Here is a 24,768-nt window from a genome sequence, read left to right on the forward strand (position 1 = left end):
GAGCTGTTCACTGCTTTTCTGATACTTCTTTCCCTCGTGAAATTATACAATGAGTTGCAATTACAATGCCTCCTTCATAAAACCATTACGAATTCTCCGTATACTCACGAATCTCCAGGAATGTGCTTCAAGGGATGACTTGATTTGCCAGCAAGAGTGTATATATTTTATTTTCTATTCACTTATTTGGGAGAATTTAATTTGCGATGAGAAATCCTGTTAAATGTATTAACTATTAACCAATCGCAACGAACTTACAGAATGAAATAGTATCTTTGACATTATCTTCACCGTTATACGTACTGAATTTAGTGAATTTCACTGCACACTACAAGTGAATTTCACCATATTTACTATCTTAATCATAAAATTCGCTTGATTTCAAAGCAAATGAATTATGGTGCAAGTCACCGCTTTCATCTGTAGCCGACACACCTCTCATTCTTCTCATTAAAAGTCTCTTGTAGTCGATGCTGTTCCGGAACCCATCACTCAATTGTGTCTAATCATCCTTAAAGACAAGAGCTATTACCTCGGATGACGATTGTGCTCCCAAGATATCCTTCTGGTCCTTCAACTTAATCCGGTATTGCAGCGGTGATTGTCGCTTTCAAACTTGGGTTCGTTTAAATATTGAAAGCTTTGAATTCGTTACAGGTTCCAATGTTTTAAAAATCTTGGGGAAATTCTTCGTGGAATAAATTCACACTTGTTATGTTGTTGGTTATTCGCTTGAGTTTAATTCGGCATTGACAGCTTTGTATTGTAAGCTTTCATTTTTAATCTCAATTTACGAGTGCCGTATTGTTTCGGTTGTAAATTATTGAAATTCCTCGCCTTAGAAAATTAAATTCACCGCAGCTAAAGCCTTTAACTGTCGATTTCTCTCCTTTAATTCACAGCCACTTTTAAAGTTCTTGCCTTAGATGCGCACCGTAAAATTTAAAGTGCATTTTTTATGTACAGCTACTCTGATTCACCGCGAAATTTCTCATTTAACAAGAGAAAGGCTGTGTGAATTATCATCAACACTATAATTCATGGCCAATTTTGTTTGGTGGTGCGCTCGCTGTAATTTATTCTGGTCTAGCTGCGTCACGTGTGGAACGTTGCCGTCTTAGTTAGGTTATATGTGATTGCTTTTTTTTTGCGACGTTAGAATCAGTTTATTTATTATGTTGATATTCCTACCTGGCTTATTATTATGTTAGTTATTTTATTTATTATATTCCTTCCTCTACTTCCTCCTTCCTAGTTCGGTTGTATGTAATTGCTATTTTTTTGGGGACGTTAGAATCAGTTTATTTATTATGTTGATATTCCTCCCTGGCTTATTATTATGTTAGTTAGTTTATTTATTATGTTCATTCCTCTACTTCCTCCTTCCTAGTTCGGTTATATGTAATTGCTATTTTTTTTGGGACGCGAGAAGCAGTTTATTATTATGTTGATATTTCTACCTGGCTTATTATTATGTTAGTTAGTTTGTTTATTATGTTCCTTCCTATACTTTAATTTAGTCGTTGACGATGTGACCACACTATTCGGTTACATTGACTTTATCGCAATTCGTCAGGTAAACTATATTTCCCGATCTTTCCTCCTTTAAAGTTCTTAAACAGACGTATCATTAATCGAAATGTTTTATCACTGGTTGTTTATCTATGGCGAGTTACCGCAATTCTTCGTATGTCGTTGCAGCTGGAGACATGCTTTGGTTTTTAGCCTCTATGGAGCGTGGGAAAACAATCTGTTCAAGATACCTTCTCTTTCTGTGAGTGTTGTTTTTAGACAAGCTTGTTCTCTTTTTTTCTTTCTTGCCTTCTCCCCTTCTTTTTCTGTTCTTACATGAAATGTGTTGGAAAATAATAACTCTACACATGAAATGTGTTGTTGGAAAATAATAACTTTACTGAAATATTTGAAATTTTCAGAGTTATTTGGTGAAATCACCAGGAGGTGTTTTCAGTAATTCTGCTTGTGTGGCTCCAATCTGAGTGATGTGATTATGAATAGAAATTTATTAATTTATTGTCATGGTAAATGAGTTGTTTACTGCTTGACTATTCATCAAAATTATTTTGCGATACGGTGAAACAACCGACGGAAAATGTCATCTGAACTGCCTTCTAGGAAAGCTTGTTCAGTGGTTGCTGCGAGTGTAGCGGTTGATACCTCAGTAGTTGGCAGTAACAAAGTGACATATGAAAATCTCGACTGGCATTCTGGCTCTCAGTTCAATCATTTTCAGGTGTCCAATGATTGTAACCACCGAAGTTCTGTACAGTTTTGTGATAAAGACGAGGCTCGGCAACAAAGATGCGGCTACGAGAACAACCGTGTATCACTGTTATCCGATATGGACGTCTCTAAATGTTTTCATGATTGTGTCATTATGAAGAATACTATCTGCGCTCATCAAAATCTCTATAGTGCTGAAACAGGATCAGACACAGGCTACCGTAATCTCCGAGCCCGTAGAACGTTATTTAGGGATTCGCTTGAAAATGTCGAAAATCGTGTAAAATCTACTGAAGTGTTCTCGTCCTGCTGCCCTGAGATCGAAATCACAATTCCAAACAACGTCGCTAGTACGCCTCAGATGCGTGGGGATTCCCGATTCGGGAACCTAATCAGTATCAATTCGATAAAAGATAGTAATACTGAATTCGGAGGTGGATTTTTTGAACCATCATCATACGGATCGCATAAATCGATCGGCGAAAAGCCGCTAGCGTGTTGCTGCTCAAGATTTAGTGGATTTCCGAAATCTAGAACACCTCAAACAGGTTTTCGTGAGGAAAAAATCGCGGCTTATGCGTCGATGCTTGTAGTAGCAAACGGCACCAAAGCTGAAAAAATTCGGCACCATTGCACCTCGCCCTGTTCTGAACCGTGCAATCAAGATTTTAATAACCTTGCTAAACTCCATCTTACGCTCCAAAACAATCAAGCGCCCGACGCTAAAATAAAAGTTGTTCAAGTTGTGTTAAAGAAAGAGAACGACGAATCTCGTGTCACTCACATGGGTATTGCTCCCCAGACCAATCATGAAACTTATAACACTACCAGTATTTCATCAACGCAAACAAAAGACAGAGTAGATTACCTCAACAAAACTAGTAGATTGGATAAGAGCCTCGGTATTTGCAAAGCTCACGGTAACTTGTGCGGTTTTGTGACTTCTTCCTACGTCAGTAACAATGCTTGCATCAGCTCGTCAGATGAATCTGATTCATCATCATCAATGGACGTCGGCGAGACTTCGTCCTCCTTGATGAACAAGCCTTCGATAAACTTGGACTGCGGAGGAAACCAAGGCTTCTTTCATAGCAAAAACCCCTGTTGGTCGCCCACTCAGTCAGCTTCTTCAGGCTTCACTATTTCGTTGCCAAGTCGATGCGATAGCGGAGTTTCGCTCGTGTCGACCTCGGACTCTAATAACGCTGCTTCCCTGGACGAGTCTAGCGACGCTAGTAGCAGTAGCAGCAGCTCCAACTTCGAAGAACAGTCCATGGTGAGCATGGCAGTTGATGACTTGATATACTCGGCCTTTGAGAAGAGCAACAGAAGCCGAAAAGAACGACCCCCATCGGCTGGGAACAACTTCGTGGTGACCATTAATGGTCGATCCACTGACACGGCCGTGACATCTCCACACCATTTGCGAAATCGGATGCGTGATTCCGCAAAATGTTCCGGCGGAAGAAATTACCCAATGGTGGATGATGATTCTGTTATGGTTGAAAATGTCCGCCAAACAATGCAAGTGCAGTCGCCTACGAAAATTTCGTGTAGCACTTCTAGAAAACATGACAATGTGAACTGCCGTATTAATTATCGCGTGAGTAAAAACGGGAGTTTTAGAAAGACCGATGGAGTAAACCGAACCTCCGGAACTTCTTGCACTTTAAGACGCAAGTCGGCCATAAAAAGATCAATTCGACCTATCAATGTTAACTATCGAAACTCTTCTCTAAAGGATACAACTAAGAACACAGCCACTACCAGCCGCCACAATAGCCGCGGTGAAGCCCCGCAGTTGTTGTCTCTACCTCAAATGAATAGACAAGAAAATCACAGTCATTTATGTGAAGATAGAAATTGCTTCGTTGAGCCTGAAGGTCCTGCAATGGTTCAAGTTAATATTCTTGTCGACCAAGGGCCCGGAATTAGTTCTTCGACCGTGAGACCATCTGATTCATGTCACAATCAAAACGATTTTTCGAACCCTTCATCTGCTGTCACTTGTCAAACTTCTCACGTTCGCTCATCTCAATCTCCGTCCAGATATGGCTGCCCAAAATACGTTCAACCTCCTCAAAATTTTCTCAATTTCATGACCGATGACCAGAAAGAAATTTCTGCTTTTAGACCGAATATCCGGACTGCTAAGGTCACGCGAGTATTCCTTAATGAAGATCACAAGCCTGTAAATACCGAGGAGAAATTATCTGTCAATCACGTTCCAGAGCCTAATATTGACGAAATAAGTAAATTAGTAACTCCTGTCGACGAAATTAAATCTACAGAAACCGGTGAAGTTCCAATAAAAACCTTAAATGTTAACAAATCGCTTGCTGTTAGGCCTCCTTGTGGCCGGAGGAAAAAGATAAACCGTCGACCCACGTGTTGCGTTTCAAACTCTACTCTTGAAGAAGCTAAAGCTCTCGTTAGTGACGACCGTTGGACACCGAGCGAAATTTTAGCCGAAACAAGTGTTGGAGGAACCTGCGATGTGATCGACGAGGTCGACTCTTCTGAAGAACTAATAGTGCAAAATGAATCTTTGCCTGTGAATCAGTTGTATCCTATGCAAGAGGTAATGCTTGAAAATGACTCGGGCATTAAGTTGCACGCAGAGAAATCTCTTTCTGATCCAATTACAGAATTTTGGTATGAAAGTTCTTGCGGCTTACCTTCATCGATTGATAACGTTGATGATGGCCCAGTGTGCTCAGTTGGTACTACATCAAGTTTACTAGAAAAATCAGACTGTAATTCTGCCCGTATCCAAAACATAGATGCCCGGCAAATGCTAGTGGAGTCACAGGACAAAATAGGAACGTCGAGAAAAATTGACGCAATAGTTGCGCGAGTTAGTGAGTGCAGTGAAATTCAAAATAAAGACAAAGAAAGTAGCAGAGACATGAGCAGTTACGGAGACGAAGAGAGTAACAGAGAGGAAGAAAATAAAGAAGAGTGTAACAGAGACGAAAAAAGTAACAAAAATGAAGCAAACAACAAAAATGAACTTAGTAACAAAGATGAAGCAAACTGCAAAAATGAGCCAAATAACAAAGATGAAGCAAATATCAAAGATGAAGCAAGTAACAGAGATGAAGCAAGTAACAAAGATGAAGCAAGTAACAAAGATGAAGCAAGCAACAAAGATGAAGCAGGTAACAAGGATGAAGAAAGTAACAAAGATGAAGCAAGCAACAAAGATGAAGCAGGTAACAAGGATGAAGCAAGTAACACAGATGAAGTAAGTAACCCAGATAAAGCAAGCAACAAAGATGAAGCAAGCAAAAAAGATGAAGCAAGCAACAAAGATGAAGCAAACGACAAAGATGAAGCAAGCAACAAAGATGAAGCAAGCAACAAAGTTGAAGCAAGCAACAAAGTTGAAGCAAGCAACAAAGATGAAGCAAGCAACAAAGATGAAGCAAACGACAAAGATGAAGCAAGTAACAAAGATGAAGCAAGTAACAAAGATGAAACAAGCAATAAAGACGAATTAAGTAATAAAGACGAAGAAAGTATGAAATTTGAAGATAGTATCAAAGACTTAAAAATTAACGCAATCGAAGAAATTGACGCAGCCAGCAAAATTTACGAAAACCATGGACGTGAAAAAGGCAATGAAAGTAATGAAAGAACCGAACTTGAATTAATCGAATGCTTGAACAAAAACGATTGCAGCAGAAAATCAGATGTGTTAGGTGAACATGTTACGCGTCGGGAGGATAGTGAATATGAACCCGTTTCGTGCGTGCAAAAACCACTCGAAAACATCAAACCAGGAATCCATGGAGAAAGCAACAAACGTCTTCAAAAGGATATGAAAATTGTTGACATTAAATGCATAAATCTTTTTCCTGCACGGCCATCAGTTTTGGTTGCCATCGATGACGTTCGTGACAGACGTGTTACCCTCAAGAGGAGCGACCATGTCAAGGGATATCGTCTCGCACGGGGCAGCTGGATCATTGCGGTGAGTACAACGGATTTGGTTTAATATTCTGGTATTTATACACGTGCCGTTAATGATAATGAATTCGATTAAAAATTTTTCGCTATTGCGGCGAATACAACGGCTTAGGTTTGATATTCTGGTATGTATACACGTGCCATTAATGATAATGCATTCGATTAAAAAATTTTCGTTATTGCGGTGAGTACAACGGCTTTGGTTTAATATTCTGGTATGTATACACGTGAAATTACTGATATGAGAATGTATTCGATAAAAATTTTTTAGTGGAATCGAACAATTTTTGGGCTGATGTTGGTAGATCAAGAGCCAGGTTTCAGGAAATAATTTTTATATATTAACTTCTACGTTTCGAATGCAACAACCTTCTTTTTAGCGCATTTTCTCTTTTATGGAAGAAGGCGCTATTATGCTCGTCATGTCCGTCTGTCTGTCTGTCTGTCTGTCCGTCTGTCTGTCCGTGACTTCACGTTTTCGTGTCCGCGTCGTGACTTCTCGTGTCCGTGTCAATCACTGCAGTGAGTACTGATCTCGAGTTATATTTTTTCTGCTATTGCACACATCGGATACAAGTGCACTGGATACAAATATCATGCATACTGATATCCTAAGTACTAATATCGTAGGTGTTAGTATCAAATTTAATAATTTCATACTTCGGATACTATTGCACAAAGATAACACAATTATGAAGGAAGTTAACGGAGTAAATTGATAACATCAGGTTGTTCCTTTCGACATAGATTTTAAGAATAATAAAATATTAATTTGCTAAGTTTTTAGTCATTTAGTTGCCACTTTATGCTGAGGTTTTGGCAGGTCCCTGGATCCTGAACTTATTCATTGAAGTTCATAAGACGGCACTATTCTGTAAATTCTGTAAACAATCAAACTGCGATGTGTCACAAATCCTCTTACTCTGTTAATTAAAATGAAACATCTTTACACCTAAAGTGAATCTATATTGAATAATTTTTTATTACAATGATTTAGTGTTTCAGTTTCAAATTATACTAATACAGGGACATCTAATTCTGTTGAAGTATAAACTAAAGCTAGACTAATAATGCCTAAGTTCAGCGTCGTTGGTATCACACAGTTTAAAGTAATTATGCCTCAAACAATTTTCTCTGGGATCCGTTGAGTCCTGTTTTCTTTCTCAGTCCATCCGTTGATCCCCAACTGAACTATTTCAGCGACCTTATTCGTTAACTCACGATTTGGCTCATGGATTCATATGAAAACTATTGGGCAATTAGGATAATGGCGAATAATATAATTTTATTTCAAGTGTTTATTTATATACAAGATATTTATATATATATATATATATGTGCGATTGATGACCAGAGAATTCGTTGGTTTATATTATCAGGGAGTGGAACTTTTCTTCAGATGACGGTAGATAAAAAGGCAAGTTTCAGAAAGTAGTTTTTCTTTATTAACGACGTTTCGAATCTGTCTCTTATACACATCTAGATGTGTATAAGAGACAGACTCATGATAGCTGAGGCCCTCATCATTAAGGATAGGACCCCAGCCATCAACCTTCAAACTACTGGATTTGTCAGAACCTTGAGACTGTTTTCGGAGTAATTTTCGGTGCTTTGATTCTAAATTATTTTGTGATTTTGTAATTATTCCTAACAATTTTGATTTTTGAGTAGTATCCTATTTACTTGACTTTGTACTTATGTCGACGCTAATTTCATCACTCAATGCGCCTTTTAACTTGATAATGAATGATAGAAACATTCGAAACGTCGTTAACGAAATAAAAATGTCCATCGGTAACCTGATTTTCGATTTGCCAGTTCAAACTAAAAATATTGTTCGATATATTGAAAAAACTAATAAGAAAATTGCAAATAAAACAAATTCTCTGGTCTTCAATATATATATATATATATATATGATGTAGTTTGTGTTTACGGCCACTGATGGCAATAATGGAGGAGAATTGTAACAGTTCCATAATTATGACATTTTTTTGACTGAAGGACAATTTGTAGAATTTTGTAATCTTCATGAATATTGTTGGAATGAATGCTGATCATTCCTTAACATGTTGCATACTTAGCACAGTGGCGTCTCTTTAATCGATTATCTCAACATTTGCAAATATATCCATCAGTAAAGTATGGAAAATGTGAGTATTCTCAATAGTTATTCAATTTTTACCAATAGGTTGTTTCAAACAACTGCTGTATTATCTGATGAAATGGGAATTTATCAAAGACCAACATCTTTCTAAAATAATCGGATTTCTTTATTGATGTTCAGTCCTTTCTTCATGTTTGCACAACTGCGTGCTCATTGAAAATCTTCACAATTGAACAATACCAACATTCAAAGTCCCGACTTAGCTTCTATCATACATTTTATTAAGCATCTTGTAATATAAAACCCTTGCCATATTTTCATCGAGGATCTGCCTTCGATTGCATCAGAACATGACAAGCTTTTTTGCCACTTTAGGGCTCTTAGAAATTCGATGACTAGTTCGGTTCGTGGCTCCGTTCACTAAATTATTGTTATTGCGCCCACAAGTATCCCGTTGTATTTAATTGATGACTTCATAAATCTGCATATCGCCAAAGCTATTACCGTTTCATTGCTCTACGACTACGTGGTCTACAATAAATAATGTTGTGCTGGGCCCATACTTTCAAAAAAGTTAAGAGATCGTAAGTTCATCAGCCAATCATTGACGGCCTTTCAAGCAAAATCCACCAACCATAGACAAGAAAATAGAGCGTAAGTACTTACGTTCACTTAGCGAGTTTTGAAAGTATGGCCCCTGGTCTAAATTTTGACGAGGATAATGATTAAGATGATTAGCTTGTGCCTGACAAGATGATAATTAGCTTGTTCTTGACATTAAGAAATTAAGCTTATGGCTGACATAATGATGATCAGCTTGTGCCTAACACTAGAAAAATGTGCTTATTCCTGACATTACAAAATTAAGCTTGTGGCTGACATTAAGATGATCAAATTATTCCTGGCATTAAGCTGATCAAAGTATGCCTGGCATTAAGATAATAAAGTTGTGCTGGAGGCGCAAGATCTCGTCAGGGCTCTAAGTGTTGGCTAAGGCAAGTAATGAAAGCTTATAGTAACGGAGATCGCGCAGGAAGGCTGGACGTCTTTTGCCTCGGGTGAAACAGAGCTTCGTTTCCTGCTTTATTATCAGCTTTATTATGTCAGTCGATTAGCGGTAAGTTAATTTATTTGAAATAAAGATGTCTTATTACGTCATGTTTTCGAAGATAAATTGAATCAAAAATATTTTCTGCTTTTTTTCAGCTTTATTATCTCAGTCGATTAGCGGTAAGTTCATTTATTTGGAATAAAAATGTCTTATTACCGCATGATTTTCAAAGATAAATTGAATCAAAAATGTTTCTTTATCATCAGCTTTATTATGTCAGTCGAAATAAGCGGTACGTTTATTTATTTGAAATGAAGATGTCTTATTACGTCATGATTTTCGAAGATAAATTTAATCAAAAATGTTTTTTGCTTTATTTTCAGCTTTATTATGTCAGTCGATTAGCGGTAAGTTTATTTATTTGGAATAAAGATGTCGTATTACCGCATAGTTTTCAAAGATAAATTGAATAAAAAATATTTCTAACGACGATTTATACTGGATTTTTCTTTTCAATTGAAGATGCATTATTGCCGCATGATTTTTCGAAAATAGATTTAATTCAAGATTTTTTAAAACGAGGGCATTCCCAACCGTTTTCTCGAAAATTTAAAAAACTTATGGCAGTTTTGAATTAATTCGCTTTATTTGTAAAAAATCAATTCTTAGGGTTGTACGAAAAATATACGTATGATATTGCGTAATGATTTGTAGGCTCTCTGAAAAATACCTCGTTGAGAAGTACCAGACTACAGGAAAATGTAAAAAAATATAACTCAGTACTCACTGCAGTGAGTGACAGAGAGCGCATTTTCTCGTCGACGAAAACTTGAAGTCACGGACGGACAGACGGACGGACAGACGGACGGACAGACAGACGGACATGACGAGCACAATAGGGCATTTTTTACGTAAATGACTCAGTACTCACTGCAGTGAGTGACAGAGAGCGCATTTTCTCGTCGACGAAAACTTGAAGTCACGGACGGACAGACGGACGGACGGACAGACAGACGGACGGACGAACAGACAGACAGACAGACGGACGGACGGACATGGCGAGCACAATAGTGCATTTTTTCCATAAATGAGAACATGCGCTAAAAAGGTTTCTATTTTTTTCTGGTACGAGAACCGGCTTCACTTCTTACGCCACGTTATGCGTATATTTGATGTCCTACTTTAACCTGTTTACACATCGTGGCCTACTTGCTGCTAGTTATGCTCTCGCATTGCCTGTTAAGCTCTCGCATTGCCATGTTACGGTGTGGCAGGATTATATGTACTTACTGTCACTCAGGATACTATATAAGGCATCAGCCCGCTGGGTGTTAGCGACCACTAATCGCCTCGACAAACCTTCTAAAAAGTATTTTTCTCATAAATAATTTACGTTGTTCTCATAATTCGCTTTCATCTTTGGTTGCTTCTGTTGTTCTCACCGCAATGTCATTAGACCCCGTTTGCTTTCTGGTCGTAGGTGAGAATGGCTAGTCGCTGGCTCAATATGTAGTGCCATAGACAAAAAAATCCGCGGTGTTCTAGATTTTTATCAAACAACTAGGAACGCTCAATTGTGATCTTTCGTTACTATATAAACAGGTTTTTCTATTAGAGCCATCGGCGGTATAGCTGCTTCTTGGTCATGGAGTAAATGCGCCGTTTTTTTACCTCTAACTTGACTGACAAGTCAGATCTGATGATTTAGCCAGTTCTGAAAATCGGTCAAGTTTCTATAGTGCCGCCACTGAGCGTAAGGTGATTGTTGTTGCAGCGTTCGTCTGAACAAAAAAACTACAACTTGAAAACTGCTCTATTCTTGCTTGGTCGATCACTGAGCTCTCTCTTGATCTCGATGTTCTTTGGAATCAGATTAGTTTTGTTCTTCTTACTAAAATCAAGAGAGCTTGAAATGCTGCTTCCGTTTGTGCATTCTATTTCTGTATGAATGGAGGTCGTCTTGAATTGCGGTAGAAACTTCATCTTTGTTTACTTCCCACACTAATGTTTTTCACATGAATTTGTCTAAGAAATTTAGACTCCCGCGTGTTTATTTTTTTTCATATTGCATTGGTTATAGTCTTCGAATTTCCTGTATAATTTCAGTTGGATTTGGAAACTAGACGTGACTGCTCTACCTGTTCTTTGAGCGTGTGCAGTGCAAAGTGGATCCACATTATTAATTATTATAATTATTTAAACTATTATTTTAAACTCAGCCAGCATACCGAGCCTGCACCGAAATTCTTGCGATGAAAGTAGCGGTTAAACTTTCCAGGCGTCGCTCGCAATGAAAAGATTCCATGCACGCTCATGAAAGTTTTTTTCTGATGGATTTTCAGGTTCACCTTGTCGCCAGTTGCAAACACAACATTTATTGAGGCTATCCAATCATCCCAGGCGTTGCCTCAGAATGATGATGTAAATTGACAAGTCTTTAGTGTTCTCAAAATGCTGAACAGGAATGAATCCATATCGTCGGGAATGAAAAGGAGTCTACGGTATTTTTCGTAATAATACAAAATTCATGATACTGTATTGAAAAATTCATTATACAAAATTCTTTATGATACTGTATTTGTCACGCATTCCTGCGTGTTAACCTAATTTGCAAGATACTGAAAAATTTTGATTACACTGAGGTTGACGTTTTCGTAGTGGAAAATTTAGGTAATTGAAATTTGTTGGTCTTTATCCCGGTATGTTGCATCGTTTTATACCATGTGCTACCTTACTTTTTTTATCTTGTTGTCGTGTTTATGGTCTATTGTTTTGCGGCTAATTGCTATTTTTTGTGTTCACGCGTTTTTTTTTGTGATCAAAAGAAATTTTGTTCACTTGCATATTGTCCCTAATTATACTTAATCTTAATTAATTATATTGCGCTCACTCACGTATTGCGCTCACTCACATATAGCGCTCACTCACATATAGCGCACGCTCACATATTGCGCTCACTAACATATTGCGCTCACTCACATATTGCGCTCACTCATATATTGCGCTCACTAACATATTCCGCTCACTCACATATTGCGCTCACTAACATATTGCGCTCACTATCATATTGCGCTCACTATCATATTGCGCTCACTATCATATTGCGCTCACTATCATATTAATATTGCGCTCACTAACATATTGTGCTCACTCAAATATTGCGCTCATTCTCATATCGCGCCCACTATCATATTGCGCTCACTAGCACATTGCGCTCACTAGCACATTGCGCTCACTATCATATTGCGCTCACTCACACATTGCGCCCACTATCATATTGCGCTCACTATCATATTGCGCTCACTATCATATTGCGCTCACTAGCACATTGCGCTCACTAGCACATTGCGCTCACTATCATATTGCGCTCACTAACATATTGCGCTCACTAACGTATTGCGCTCACTATCATATTGCGCTCACTAACATATTGCGCCCACTAACACATTGCTCTCACTAACGCATTGCGCTCACTAACATATTGCGCTCACTATCATATTGCGCTCACTCACATTGCGCTCACACACTCGATGGTGAGCGGAAAGACGGCCTGTCATCCATCGCTGGGTCAACAAATAACTTCGCCCTTGCCTGTTGCGTAGCCGCGCTGTCCTGGCCTGTGAGTTCACGCGTGCACACTCTTGTATTGCCGCGTATATAATGCAGTTAATGCTGCAATTTACATACTATATCTTCAAATGTATGGGCAAATTGGTGGTTTTATTAATGCGTACATTAATTAACTATAACGTGTTTTCATTATTCCTCCTTCAAATATATGGGTAAATTGGTGGTCTTAGTATTAATTAACTATACATTAATTAACTATAACGCGGTTTCATTATTCCATGTCATTAATATTTTATTTTAGCATCAAGTGATTGTTTTAGTATTTCATATGTTAATTAACTATAACGTGTTTTTATTATTTCATTTCATTATTGAGTGATGGTGGTGGAAGATGATGGCAACGGGTGCGCTAGCATAGTCACAGTTAGAGAAATAGTTGAGACTTGGTCCGAATAACTATGCATTGTTGGTCTTTTTGTGGGTAATTCTGAGTCAGTTTGGCCCGGCAAAAGAGCGTAGCAGTGCTACGTCCGCTCCCTGCTCTCGCTGTGGATAAGAAAGTATGTCGCATATTTGGACAATATGAACCGTTAATTTTCAGGAGTACATAAAAGATGCGAGCGTGAAAGCGCGTGTCGTGACCGCCGCGTGTATGCCGCTGGGGGGCGACATGCCAGTTTCGCCTCCAGGGAAACCTTGTTGCTCTTCAAATGTGCTTTCATTCACAACTTTCCGCATGTATACCGAGAATTAGTTCGACTTTTATATTTCTCGCGCCGGACAAATTTCAGTAAATGCTCATGACATTGCTATATAATATTGGTACGCCGAACGGAACAGACTACTTTTGAATGTGTTTTAATTATTTAATATGATTCATTTCAAGTATTTTAGTTTAATTTCATTTAATTTCATTTAGTCAAGTTGTAAATATTGATAGGACTTTGCCCTGCAATGTGAAATATTCTCTATTCGTATTTGCATTTATTCATCGATAATTGCTTCTTACATCATGAGAATCAACAGATACTTTCGAAAATACAAGGAAATGATAAACTTTCGGTAGTTAATCCATTCCAAATTTCCAGTATAATGCTAGAGATCGCCTCAGTGTTCGCCAGGCTCTCGTTGGGTGCGGTGCGCGTAGCTCCGGCGTGACCGTCATCACTGGCGATCGACGTGCGTGCGAGTGAGACGAACGTTCGATAACTTTCCTCCATTGATCGATCGTGATTCATTTCTGTTAATTTGATGGCTTATCTATATTTTAAATTGGATTTTTGAATAGAGTTTATTATCTAGCAATTTTTGTGATCTCCAGGAGTAATTTAATCGTGGTCTGAGTTATTTAAATTATAAATAACAATAAATGAATAAAAATTTTCGTAAATTTTGATGTAAGAAGCTAACAATAAAAACAGGCTCTACGGAAGACTTATTTGCGATTTTGTTGATAGCTAAAACAGAACTTCCATTTTTTTCGCTGGAAATTTCAGAAAATTTGTGGCTCAACTATTGCTTATCCGTCTTTGCTAATCCCATACCATCGTCTTGCGGCCCTGCAATAAGACCCCATAATTCCGCTCCATTTCTCTTGGTGAATGCGGTCACGATGAGCTGGAGCTGTCCTCCATTATTGACATGCCCTTCTTTATTATACAGGGTGAACCAGAATTAACTGACCCTTTTAATTTGTTAATAAATAAAAAACTAAGAACGTTATGAAGTTGAAACTTGTTTCATTTAAAAGATAAAAGAAGAACATTTTTATGGTAATATTGTATCCTAGTTAAAATATTGTATCCTATTACAATATTTTATTATTGTATTAGTTAAAATATTGTATGTAATATTGTATCCTAGTTAGTTATTGTATCCTAAAAACTAGGATACGATATTACCATAAAAATGTTCTTTTAAATAAAACAAGTTTCAACTTCGTAACATTCTTAGTTTTTTATTTATTAACAAATTAAATGGGTCAGTTAATTGTGGTTCACCCTGTATTACCGCCGCGTCATCCAATCTTCCTTGAATAGCTCGATCCAGTATTGAGTTCGTCTCTCAATCGGTCATGAAATACGCAATTTAGACCTCAGTCTTGTATAGCTTCATACAGTTTACACACATCCAACATTAAAGTCCCGTTCTGTATTTCACAATCCAAATGAATAGCTCGATCCAGTATTGAGTTCGTCTCTCGATCGGTCATGAAGTACGCAATTTAGACGTCAGTCTTGTATAGCTTCATACACAGTTTACACACATCCAACATTAAAGTCCCGTACTGTATTTCACAATCGGAAATTTCTTAGGTTTGTTGTAGTGATAATTTAACCCTATCGTGATTGACGGGATTTCTCGGTCCCAAGCCATTAGGTACGAATAGCATTGACGACGGTGAATGATTCCGAGACGAAAGGGTTAACTTGTTCGGCAACACTTCAGTTCATAATGATTTAATGTTTGAACTTTTAGAATAATCACTCAGCCACATTCTGGCCCGCGAAGAACTTTCGTTCTTACACAGGATATTTAAAGTGTGTGGCATTTGCTACGTAATTCGTAAGGTAAAATAGCAGGACTAATAAAGTCTCAAAATATAGGCTCGTATAGACAAACCCTAACTTTCTTCAGCTATTTGTTTTCTCGGTGCTCCTGTGACGAGCGCCTGACACGCTCTTGCCATCACGCTATGTCATTCAACTAGATTCGATGTCTGTGAAGAATTAAGGACCTGTTCCCTTTGGGGTCGTAAAAAACTCATTTATACCTTATGAATATGACAGGATCTGTAGATTTTGGTCTTCCAAAAATTGATGTCATAACTCTCTACCAACTTTATAATTTTTTGCATAGGCTCATTTCTTTCATTTCTACTTCTTTTTGTATGGGCCCTCGTTTTTCTAAGCTCACAAATTAGTGGACTCATCGTCCATCATTGTAATTTAATAACGCACTGAAGCGTCTTCACTAAATTAAATTAAACCGCCCACTAATTGCTCAATTTATACAAATTTAATAATTCAATGTAATTTCATGAATACAGATAAGTTTGTTTTGTATTGGAAGCCTGTCAGTACACTAATCAAAGACCACAATGAATTATAATTATTTACAGCCACAATTTATTGTTTAAACTGTCAAATTCAAGGCGTGGACAATGCTTCATCTGTCTTTACATTTTCTTTTAATTAAATTCTTTTGAATTCGTACATTCATTCGACAGTCCGTATACTTTTTAATTTGTATTCCTATAAAGATTCCTATATTGTCAGATATGTGAACCGGTGACAAATTATCACTCTTTCTCAACCTCAGGACCAACGATTTTCAGGTTATAATTACGAGAAAGTTTTCAGTGCTCAATGTTAATTTTGTGATGCTTGGTGCATCGTAAGTGTTTATGAGTGTTGTGTACGCCGGTCGATGCGTATAAGTAGGCGTCGTACTCTTGAGGCTATAACAATTCATTGATTTCATCATCATAAAGTGCATGATAACATAGAGGCAGCTAAAGGCTGCCATGCTCTGGTGTGGTTGCATCGAAAGGATCGCACAGGTGAGAGAACTAGCGGTAATTTACGAAGAGTTTAGTGTCGAAAATAAAGGTGCTTTATTTGTGGTGAAATCTGATGTGTATTCAAGTTCGCTTCTTCTGAAATGAAATGTGATTAGCACGAAATCATAATCAATTCACTTTATTCACGATTTTATTTTTTGTGTTTCTAACATAAAGCCTGTTTTCGTTCTGATATTGTTAGGACAAATATGTTTGAATTGAATAATAATCATTTAATATCTAACAATATGTTACATGTTGAATAATTACGAAATTTTTACGATACACGTAGTTGACAAGTGACTCTGGATGTCTTGAAGACATGATGCTTGATAATAGGCACGAAAGATTGTAACGAGGCCAAGCGATATAAGGCCAAGAGAAGAAAAGAAGTTAATATGTACCAGTTCAGTGATTAGGCGGCGGGACTGGTTTTTTGATTTTAGAAAACCTGCGCGGATGATGTCTGACCGAGAACCACTTTGTCGTGGCGTAAAGAACGGCGTTTGCATGGCTGAACGAAAACTTGGTTGTGCCGAACAAGACGACCGGCGTAAAACTAACGTCTTGAAAGCCCCGTCTGACTTATTTTTGGCGCCGTGTTATATGACAGTAACAATACAGTGTAAATTTGCTGCGTTACTCGTATTGATTTTCAGGGTCTTGCTCCTAGAGGTTTATGGTCGAGATTGTAAGTGGAATGATGATGAAGTTGGGAACACATCTAACTTCTTTGATATTTTGACCGGTTCTTCGTTAAACAAATGGACGGGACTGATGTATTTTCTGTATGGGTGTCTCGTGCTGTGAATTGCATGGACTGTCTAGGCGATCAACTTAATTTCAATCTATTGAGTCGGTTATAATCTTACAATATTACATTAGTCCTTCTCATTGCTTATTTAGTCAGATGCGTGTTACGATCTATCGGCCGATAAATGGCAGCTATCAATCGTGCACTATTATTTCTAAGCAGTAAATTAATTTCTGAAGAAATACCAAATGTGAAAGTTGGAACAATCTCTTGCCAGAATTGATTTGTCAGTTATTCGCATATGTGGCTTCTTGTGAGGTACCTGGCGTGGCTGGCCGAGCGGATGGCCGACAAAGGGTCGGAAGTGCGGCAGGTGGCGGACGGATAATCGTGTCCGCAGTAGCGGATTATTTGCGTCCGTCCATCGTGGGGCTCCGGAAGCCGCCCCCGACACGCGGGTCTGGCTCGGCGTCGTGAGAAAACATCGAGGGTTCTTCCTCTGCTCGAGTAAAAATATTTTCAGTACTTATTGTTCATGTGGATAAATCGTTCGACTGCTTACAATCAAGGAAAATTTACCTTACAATGCCAGGAAAATTTACCTTATTTTCATTAAAAATGCTACGAAGACCATTTTCATCATCAGTTAAGAAATTTAATAATATAATTATAATCGAGAGAGTATAATTATAAAATCGTGATCTTTACAACTTTGACTGGCCAGTGAAAATGAGGCGACGTAATTACCTATCAATTAACAATTCATGATAATAATAATTTTAGGTTGCGTCGTAGAATTTACTTGTCTAAAAATTTTCCAGCGGCCTTAGGTGAAGGCTGCGAGACATATGAGATGCATTTGCGAAAGGATGGGTCTTGGAATTTCTGTTCCCTATTCTGACAGTTAAAATCATATTGTGGATGAGAGCATCGTGCGCTTCGTCTCTGAGGCATACATTGGTAACGGCTTCAAGTGGCAAAATACTTTTGCCGGGGCTATCTCCAGATAGACACCAAATTACTACTTCCGACTATTTATTTCAAAAATTCGCGAAAAATGAGATTTGGGAGATTTGTAGAGAAATGATTAATTTAGCATTGGTTGATACCTTTCATTTCGTTTTTATTAACGCCCTACCAAAGGTAGCTTCTCTTTCTTCCCCTGTAGAAACGAGCATTATTCAAACCATACGACCGTTTCCGGTGAAATTTTATAATCGCTTGTGGGTACAGGATTTTAGCACTGACCTGTGTGAAGGAACTGCTGGATGAGGTGGGTGCGCAAGTAGATTCCTATAAAACGGGGTTTCCCGTCCCGGTGTTTCGTTGATCCGATGAAGAAGTTACGCAGCGTTATAAGGTCGTACACTAACGTGCAATACGCAAAAGCCGTCGTAAACCAGAGATGACCGCATCTGCGAGCATCCGAATTTCCTCATGTCACGCATGTTAATTACGATGAACAAAAGACGGGAGGGTGAAGCGCAATAGTCTCTCATTTTTCAGTATTTGAGAAACAAACAGTTTACTAGTCATTTGTCCTTGCATCTAATGACACACATACGTACTTTCTATGCCATTTAAGAGCCACTAATTCTGGTCAGGATTTCTGGTACTAATTGGGTAATAGATAATTGGAATAATCTCCGATAACGGCTGTAGCCGCTCGTCGCAGCACCAATTTGAATATGAACACGAGCGTGACCAGAAAGCAGCTCGACAACAGCTGCTCCGGCTCAAGCCTCTACAAAGACTTCCCGTTTTGTGTATAATTTGTGTATTCCGTTAATGCGGCTCCGTTGTAGCACGTATCAACAGCTGCTACATCTCATGACATGCACTCTATAGCACCGTTGGCCCGATACGTCGTATATAAGTCGTTATGGTGTGTAATGTTTGTCCGGTACTTTACTTGAGCATGTGCATGTATGTTTATGATCGTGCTTAAGATTATTATTATATCATGATTCATATCAGCGCATGATATCATGCACTCTAAAGCACCGTTGGCCCGATACGTCGTATACAAGTCGTTATGGTGTGTAATGTTTGTCCGGTACTTTACTCGAGCGTGTGCATGTATGTTTATGATCGTGCTTAAGATTATTATTATATCATGATTCATATCAGTGCATGATATCATGCACTCTAAAGCACCGTTGGCCCGATACTTCGTATAAGTCGTTATGTTGTGTAATGTTAATCCAGTACTCTACTCGAGCGTGTGCATGTAGTATGTTTATGATCGTGTTTGAGATTATTATTATATCATGATTATATAACGTATCGAATTATTATTATACGGCAATGCTGTGCAAGATTAGTGCGTTGTTAGTGTCTAAGTGTGGCTCTAATTGAAGGGCTATCACTCGTACAATTGTATATCACTCATACAATTCAGTATTGTCCACATACAGTCTTTATGTTAGGGTTAGCATCAGTGTTCGTTATTTGTGATGAAAGTTTTCAGACGAGCAGATGAATGACGTTTCAAATAATGGTATTGGAACAAATCACACCGATTAAGAATTTAAAAGCAAAGAAAACAGTCATAATATTAATTTTTTCATTCTTAAGACATGGTGAATATTTTGGCTGTTTTCTTTGCTTTTAAATTCCTGATAAACTTGCGATTTAAGCAATCAAGTAATTTTAATACTCACTCAGATTAATTTCGTATAGATAAAAACATACGCCATTATATTCTTCTTACTGAAATCTTTGATTTCCATGAACTCTTCTTCGCTGTATAGTTGCCATCCGAACTGCTGTGCGTCGACACCGCTTTCTGGGAAGTTCTATTTTTACGTCGCGTGTTTACTGCTAACGAAGCCTACCTTCATTCACCACCTCAACACACTTCAGAGGCTATCGCCATTCATCGCTTCTCGGTACCGTGTTGCTTTTGCTCGAAATTGAACGATGTTATTCTAATTGGTTATCGTGACATGTGGTTTCATTGATAAATTGCCTTCAAATATGTTGTCTGCACTAGACATCGTATTTTCTGGCCTCTGGAGAATTTGAGTGCATATTTATTCACTAATTTAGGTTAGGTACGTTTTTTTACATTTTACTGTACTGTGCGAGAGCTAATGCCATCCAATCTAGTGAGTGAGTTGAGTGGCTACACCAACTGAATATTCCAGAATTTTCAACTATTCATCGCAGAGTTTACCTCAATATGTTTTGCGGAACACTTAGTCTTACGTCGCTAAGTTACTTCAATATGTTTTGCGGAACACTTAGTCTTACGTCGCTAAGTTACCTCAGTATGTTTTGCGGAACACTTAGTCTTACGTCGCTAAGTTACTTCAATATGTTTTGCGGAACATTTAGTCTTACGTCGCTAAGTTACTTCAATATGTTTTGCGGAACACTTAGTCTTACGTCGCTGGTCCTCGCACGCAAACGACGAGTGTGAGAGCAACATACGGTCTTTCGTAACGTTCGGATGACGTATGTTCGGCTCGGTTATCGCAACGCTCATAACAGATGGCGGCGGCTCGTCTCTCCGCTGGGAAATCTCGCTCTTCTCTCTTGAGGCTTGCGCTGTTAATATATACTGTCACAGCAACTGTTATTTTTGCTTAATTTGTTACTTTACCTAACAGCAACTGTTACTTTTATTAGAAACAGACAACTACTGTTACTTTTATTAAAAAGGACAACAACGTTACCGCGAGCAGCTTTCGTCGTAAGTTATCTTTGTAGGTACGTGTTTGAAGTTCTACAAAATATCTTTACATTGCACCCGAGTCATCGGTAAATATATCTAACGCAACGCGTTGAATTTGTCCTGTGTCGCTATTCCTATCATAATTAACAACTTTCCAATTACTTCAAAACTATGTTAGCTTTTGCGTGGAAGCAATCATTGTTCCTTCAGTCGCAATGAGACGCCGGGGTTGCGGCATGCTTGAAGCGATAGCTCTCAACCACGATACGCGGAAGGGAACTCGAACCGGTTCAATTATCCCGACTTGCAGCACCACTTTCATATTTAGTTCAGCCGATCACCTTATAGGGTTTTATGAGCACCGATTGGCGATGTGCACATGTTGGCTGCTGAAATTACTGATGCCTATACTTGAACGAATCACTTATACGCGTCCATGCTCGAATGAATCACTTATACGCGTCCATTCTCGAACGACTCACTTATCCGCGTCCATGCTCGAGCGAATCATTTATCTGCGTCCATGCTCGAGCGAATCACTTATATATACGCGTCCATGCTCGAGCGGATCACTTATCTGCGTCCATGCTCAAGCGAATCACTTATCCGCGTCCATGCTAAAGCGAATCACTTATACGCGTCCATGCTCAAACGAATCACTTATCCGCGTCCATGCTCGAATGAATCACTTATACGCGTCCAGCATGAACAAATCACTTATCTGCGTGACGCTCAAGCGAATCACTTATCCACGCCCATGCTCGAATGAATCACTTATACGCTTCCATGCTCGAATGAATCACTTATACGCGTCCATGCTCGAGCGAATTACTTATCTGCGTCCATGCTGGAGCGAATCACTTATCCGCGTCCATGCTGGAGCGAATCACTTATACGCGTCCATGCTCGAGCGAATTACTTATCTGCGTCCATGCTGGAGCGAATCACTTATCCGCGTCCATGCTGGAGCGAATCACTTATACGCGTCCATGCTGGAGCGAATCACTTATCCGCGTCCATGCTCGAGCGAATCACTTATCCGCGTCCATGCTCGAGCGAATCACTTATCCGCGTCCATGCTCGAGCGAATCATTTATCCGCGTCCATGCTCGAATGAATCACTTATCCGCGTCCATGCTCGAGCGAATCACTTATACGCGTCCATGCTCGAGCGAATCACTTATACGCGTCCATGCTCAAGCGAATCACTCATCCGTGTTTTTGCTTAAGCGAATCACTCATCCGCGAATCACTTATCCACACCCATGCTCAAGCCAATCACTTATCTGTTCAAATTGCGGAAGCGTTCAGCTTAGTTTGCTTGAAACATGTTAAAGCTGGAAAACCATTCGTCTTCAAGTTATGGTTTATTTCTAGCCTTATTTCAAATTAATTCAACTGCGTATTTTACTGCGCATACCCAACGAAAAATATTGTGAAAAAGATCGTTGACGGACCGCAGTGAATAGATTAACCTACTTTGTAACCAACTTGTGATCAAGCGTGATAACGTTTAAAACTAAACAATGTCGTGATGGTATATGATTGTATTTGCTGCGCCGTGAGTGTTATTTTTCGAATGTTCGTGCGCATAACAAAGGCGGTACCCAGTGAAATTTTACAGACGCGGCAGCTTCTGATTTAGATTACCGGAAGCTGGGGCGACTCTAAATTTTGTTAGGGTATAAGGGGTAGGGGCAGTAACGGCAACCGCCAAACAGCATCCTGATCTGCGGAAGCGAATGTCGAAGGCCTAATCCCATAGGGATTAACCATCACTAATTATTTATTTCCATGTAATCGTTGGTATAAGTATCTTATTTTGGTTAATAATTCACTCTACAGATTTTCGTGGATGCAAGGAAATTGTGTTTTTCAATTCGTGTAGAATTGAATGACGCAACATCATTAAATAATTAGTAACAATAATAACAATAATTAACAAACAATAATTAGTAAGTAATAACATTTCTTGCGCTGGAAATGTTGATCAATTGTCTTTACTTTGAATTCTACCTACAAAAATATCGGAAATTGATTATCTACATAGTATATACTTTTCATAATCGAAATCATTTCTTTATTGTTGTTTAGCGAAAGTTATGAATTATCATGACCGTAGATATTTGTGATCTTCTTACATTAATATCGAGATCAATGTTAGTGAAAATTATTGTTAGTGTTTATATTTAACTTGGTCATGTGTTGATGTAAAGTTTTCTTTGCAGGTGAGTGGGCGTGGCGAAGACCTGTACAAGACTGAGGTAAATCTCTTGATTATGTGTGGCTCAACTATGGTACTTAGCAAGTAATTTGAACCATATTTTAAGACGCTATTTTATGAATATTTCTTAAATAAGATTTATCTTTATCACTTTTCTAGATAAACCAGTTTTATGCATTTCTTTTTAAACGAGCTTTATTACTTTTTTAGATGAACTCCCTTTGTTTTACTATAATTACAAATGTAAAATATGATCTTCATAGCCTATAATTTAAAGTTCCGGATTAGTTTAATTAGTCATCGTTATTAGATTAGCTTAATTTGAATTAGCCCTCAATTACTCGTAATTAATTTTGAAGGCAGGACGTTTGGGTGTAAATAAAATTATTTATTAAAAGAAATTATTTATTCTTCCATGGTGCCGAAGCGAATAAATAAATGCTCTTCATAAATCCATCAGCTAATTACAATGCGAGATTTAAACTAAACTCACCAATCACAGAATCAGAACACGGATTTAATAATTGTTATGTTCATTAATACATAATATATAAATAAATCAACTAATTACAATGCGGGATTTAAACTAAACTCGCCAATAACAGAATCAGAACACGGATTTAATAATTATTAATCATGTTCATTATTATATAATATATAAATAAATCAGCTAATTGCAATTAATGCGGGATTTAAACTAAAATTCACCGTTTAAACTAAAACTCACCGTAAAACTCAAAACACTGATCTAATAATTGATTATTATGTTCATAAATATATAATATATAAATAAATCAGCCTATTGCAATGCCGGATTTAAACTAAACTTACCAATCACAGAATCAGAACAGGGATTTAATAATTATTTATTATGTTAATTATTATTATTAATTATTAACCCGGCGGAGAATGTATTGCGTCATGCCACATCAGCCTGTGAGTCACGCTGCCTAAAGGGAGAGCTGCTGGTCGCTGTCCACTGCACGCGTTCACTCAGAAATATTGAGACATTTTGTCCAAATAGCGATGCAGTTCTTGCCATTGTGTGCGCCTGCCTGACCCAGTTTTGTCTGGGAAAAGGACGTATCAGTGTGTTACAGGCAGAGTGTGTGACTATTTGGATAATGAGACTCCTTAATTTTTGTCAGTGGTACAAAGGCCCCTCTTCCGGTACCCCACATAACCCCCCCCCCTCGAACTGCATATCTATAGGTACATTGTTTATTTTCCTATTATTACGTGGTTTCAATGTAAAAAAAAAGTAACTAATGTCAAACGACTCTGATCTTCATGCAGTAATGCCGTTTGAGCATTTTACTTCACTTGTACAGGTGACATCCCAAATGAAATTCGAAAAATGTGAGGCTATACTTGCTACTACAATGAAGTAGTGATATTTCACAATCAAAGCGGTCAATAGGTATCTCAATAATATTTGTCTCTAATTAAAGGAAAATGAAGGCATATCTCTAAAAATATTTGTCTCTATTAACCAGAATTCTATGATGTTCAGTTTCCGATATCATGTATACGAACCACAGACACGGGATTTACCGTTAAAAATGACATCCATTTACGTTTTTTACTTTGGGGTTATTTTGAGCTTTC

The 24,768-nt window shown here is 38.2% G+C and overlaps 1 protein-coding gene across 8 annotated transcripts in view; it reads left to right on the forward strand.

The window, feature by feature from the left end:
- The window catches only part of LOC108680882 (tyrosine-protein phosphatase non-receptor type 9), a 67,968-nt gene that overhangs the window by 16,162 nt on the left and 27,038 nt on the right, over positions 1 to 24,768 (forward strand). For 3 of the 8 annotated variants that reach the window (XM_047881095.1, XM_047881097.1, XM_047881098.1), the window contains exon 2: positions 23,165 to 23,200. The exons of 2 other annotated variants lie outside the window; for them this stretch is intronic. In XM_047881095.1, coding sequence (XP_047737051.1) covers positions 23,165 to 23,200 — 36 coding nt within the window. Of the gene's footprint in view, positions 1 to 16,254; positions 16,504 to 23,164; positions 23,201 to 24,768 lie in introns of those variants that run through there. 3 more of the 8 variants (XM_047881096.1, XM_047881099.1, XM_018169803.2) reach the window with 3 other exon arrangements.

The sequence above is a fragment of the Hyalella azteca genome, unplaced genomic scaffold, assembly GCF_000764305.2.
Source record: "Hyalella azteca isolate HAZT.00-mixed unplaced genomic scaffold, Hazt_2.0.2 contig7049, whole genome shotgun sequence".
In the NCBI taxonomy this organism is placed as follows: domain Eukaryota; kingdom Metazoa; phylum Arthropoda; class Malacostraca; order Amphipoda; family Hyalellidae; genus Hyalella; species Hyalella azteca.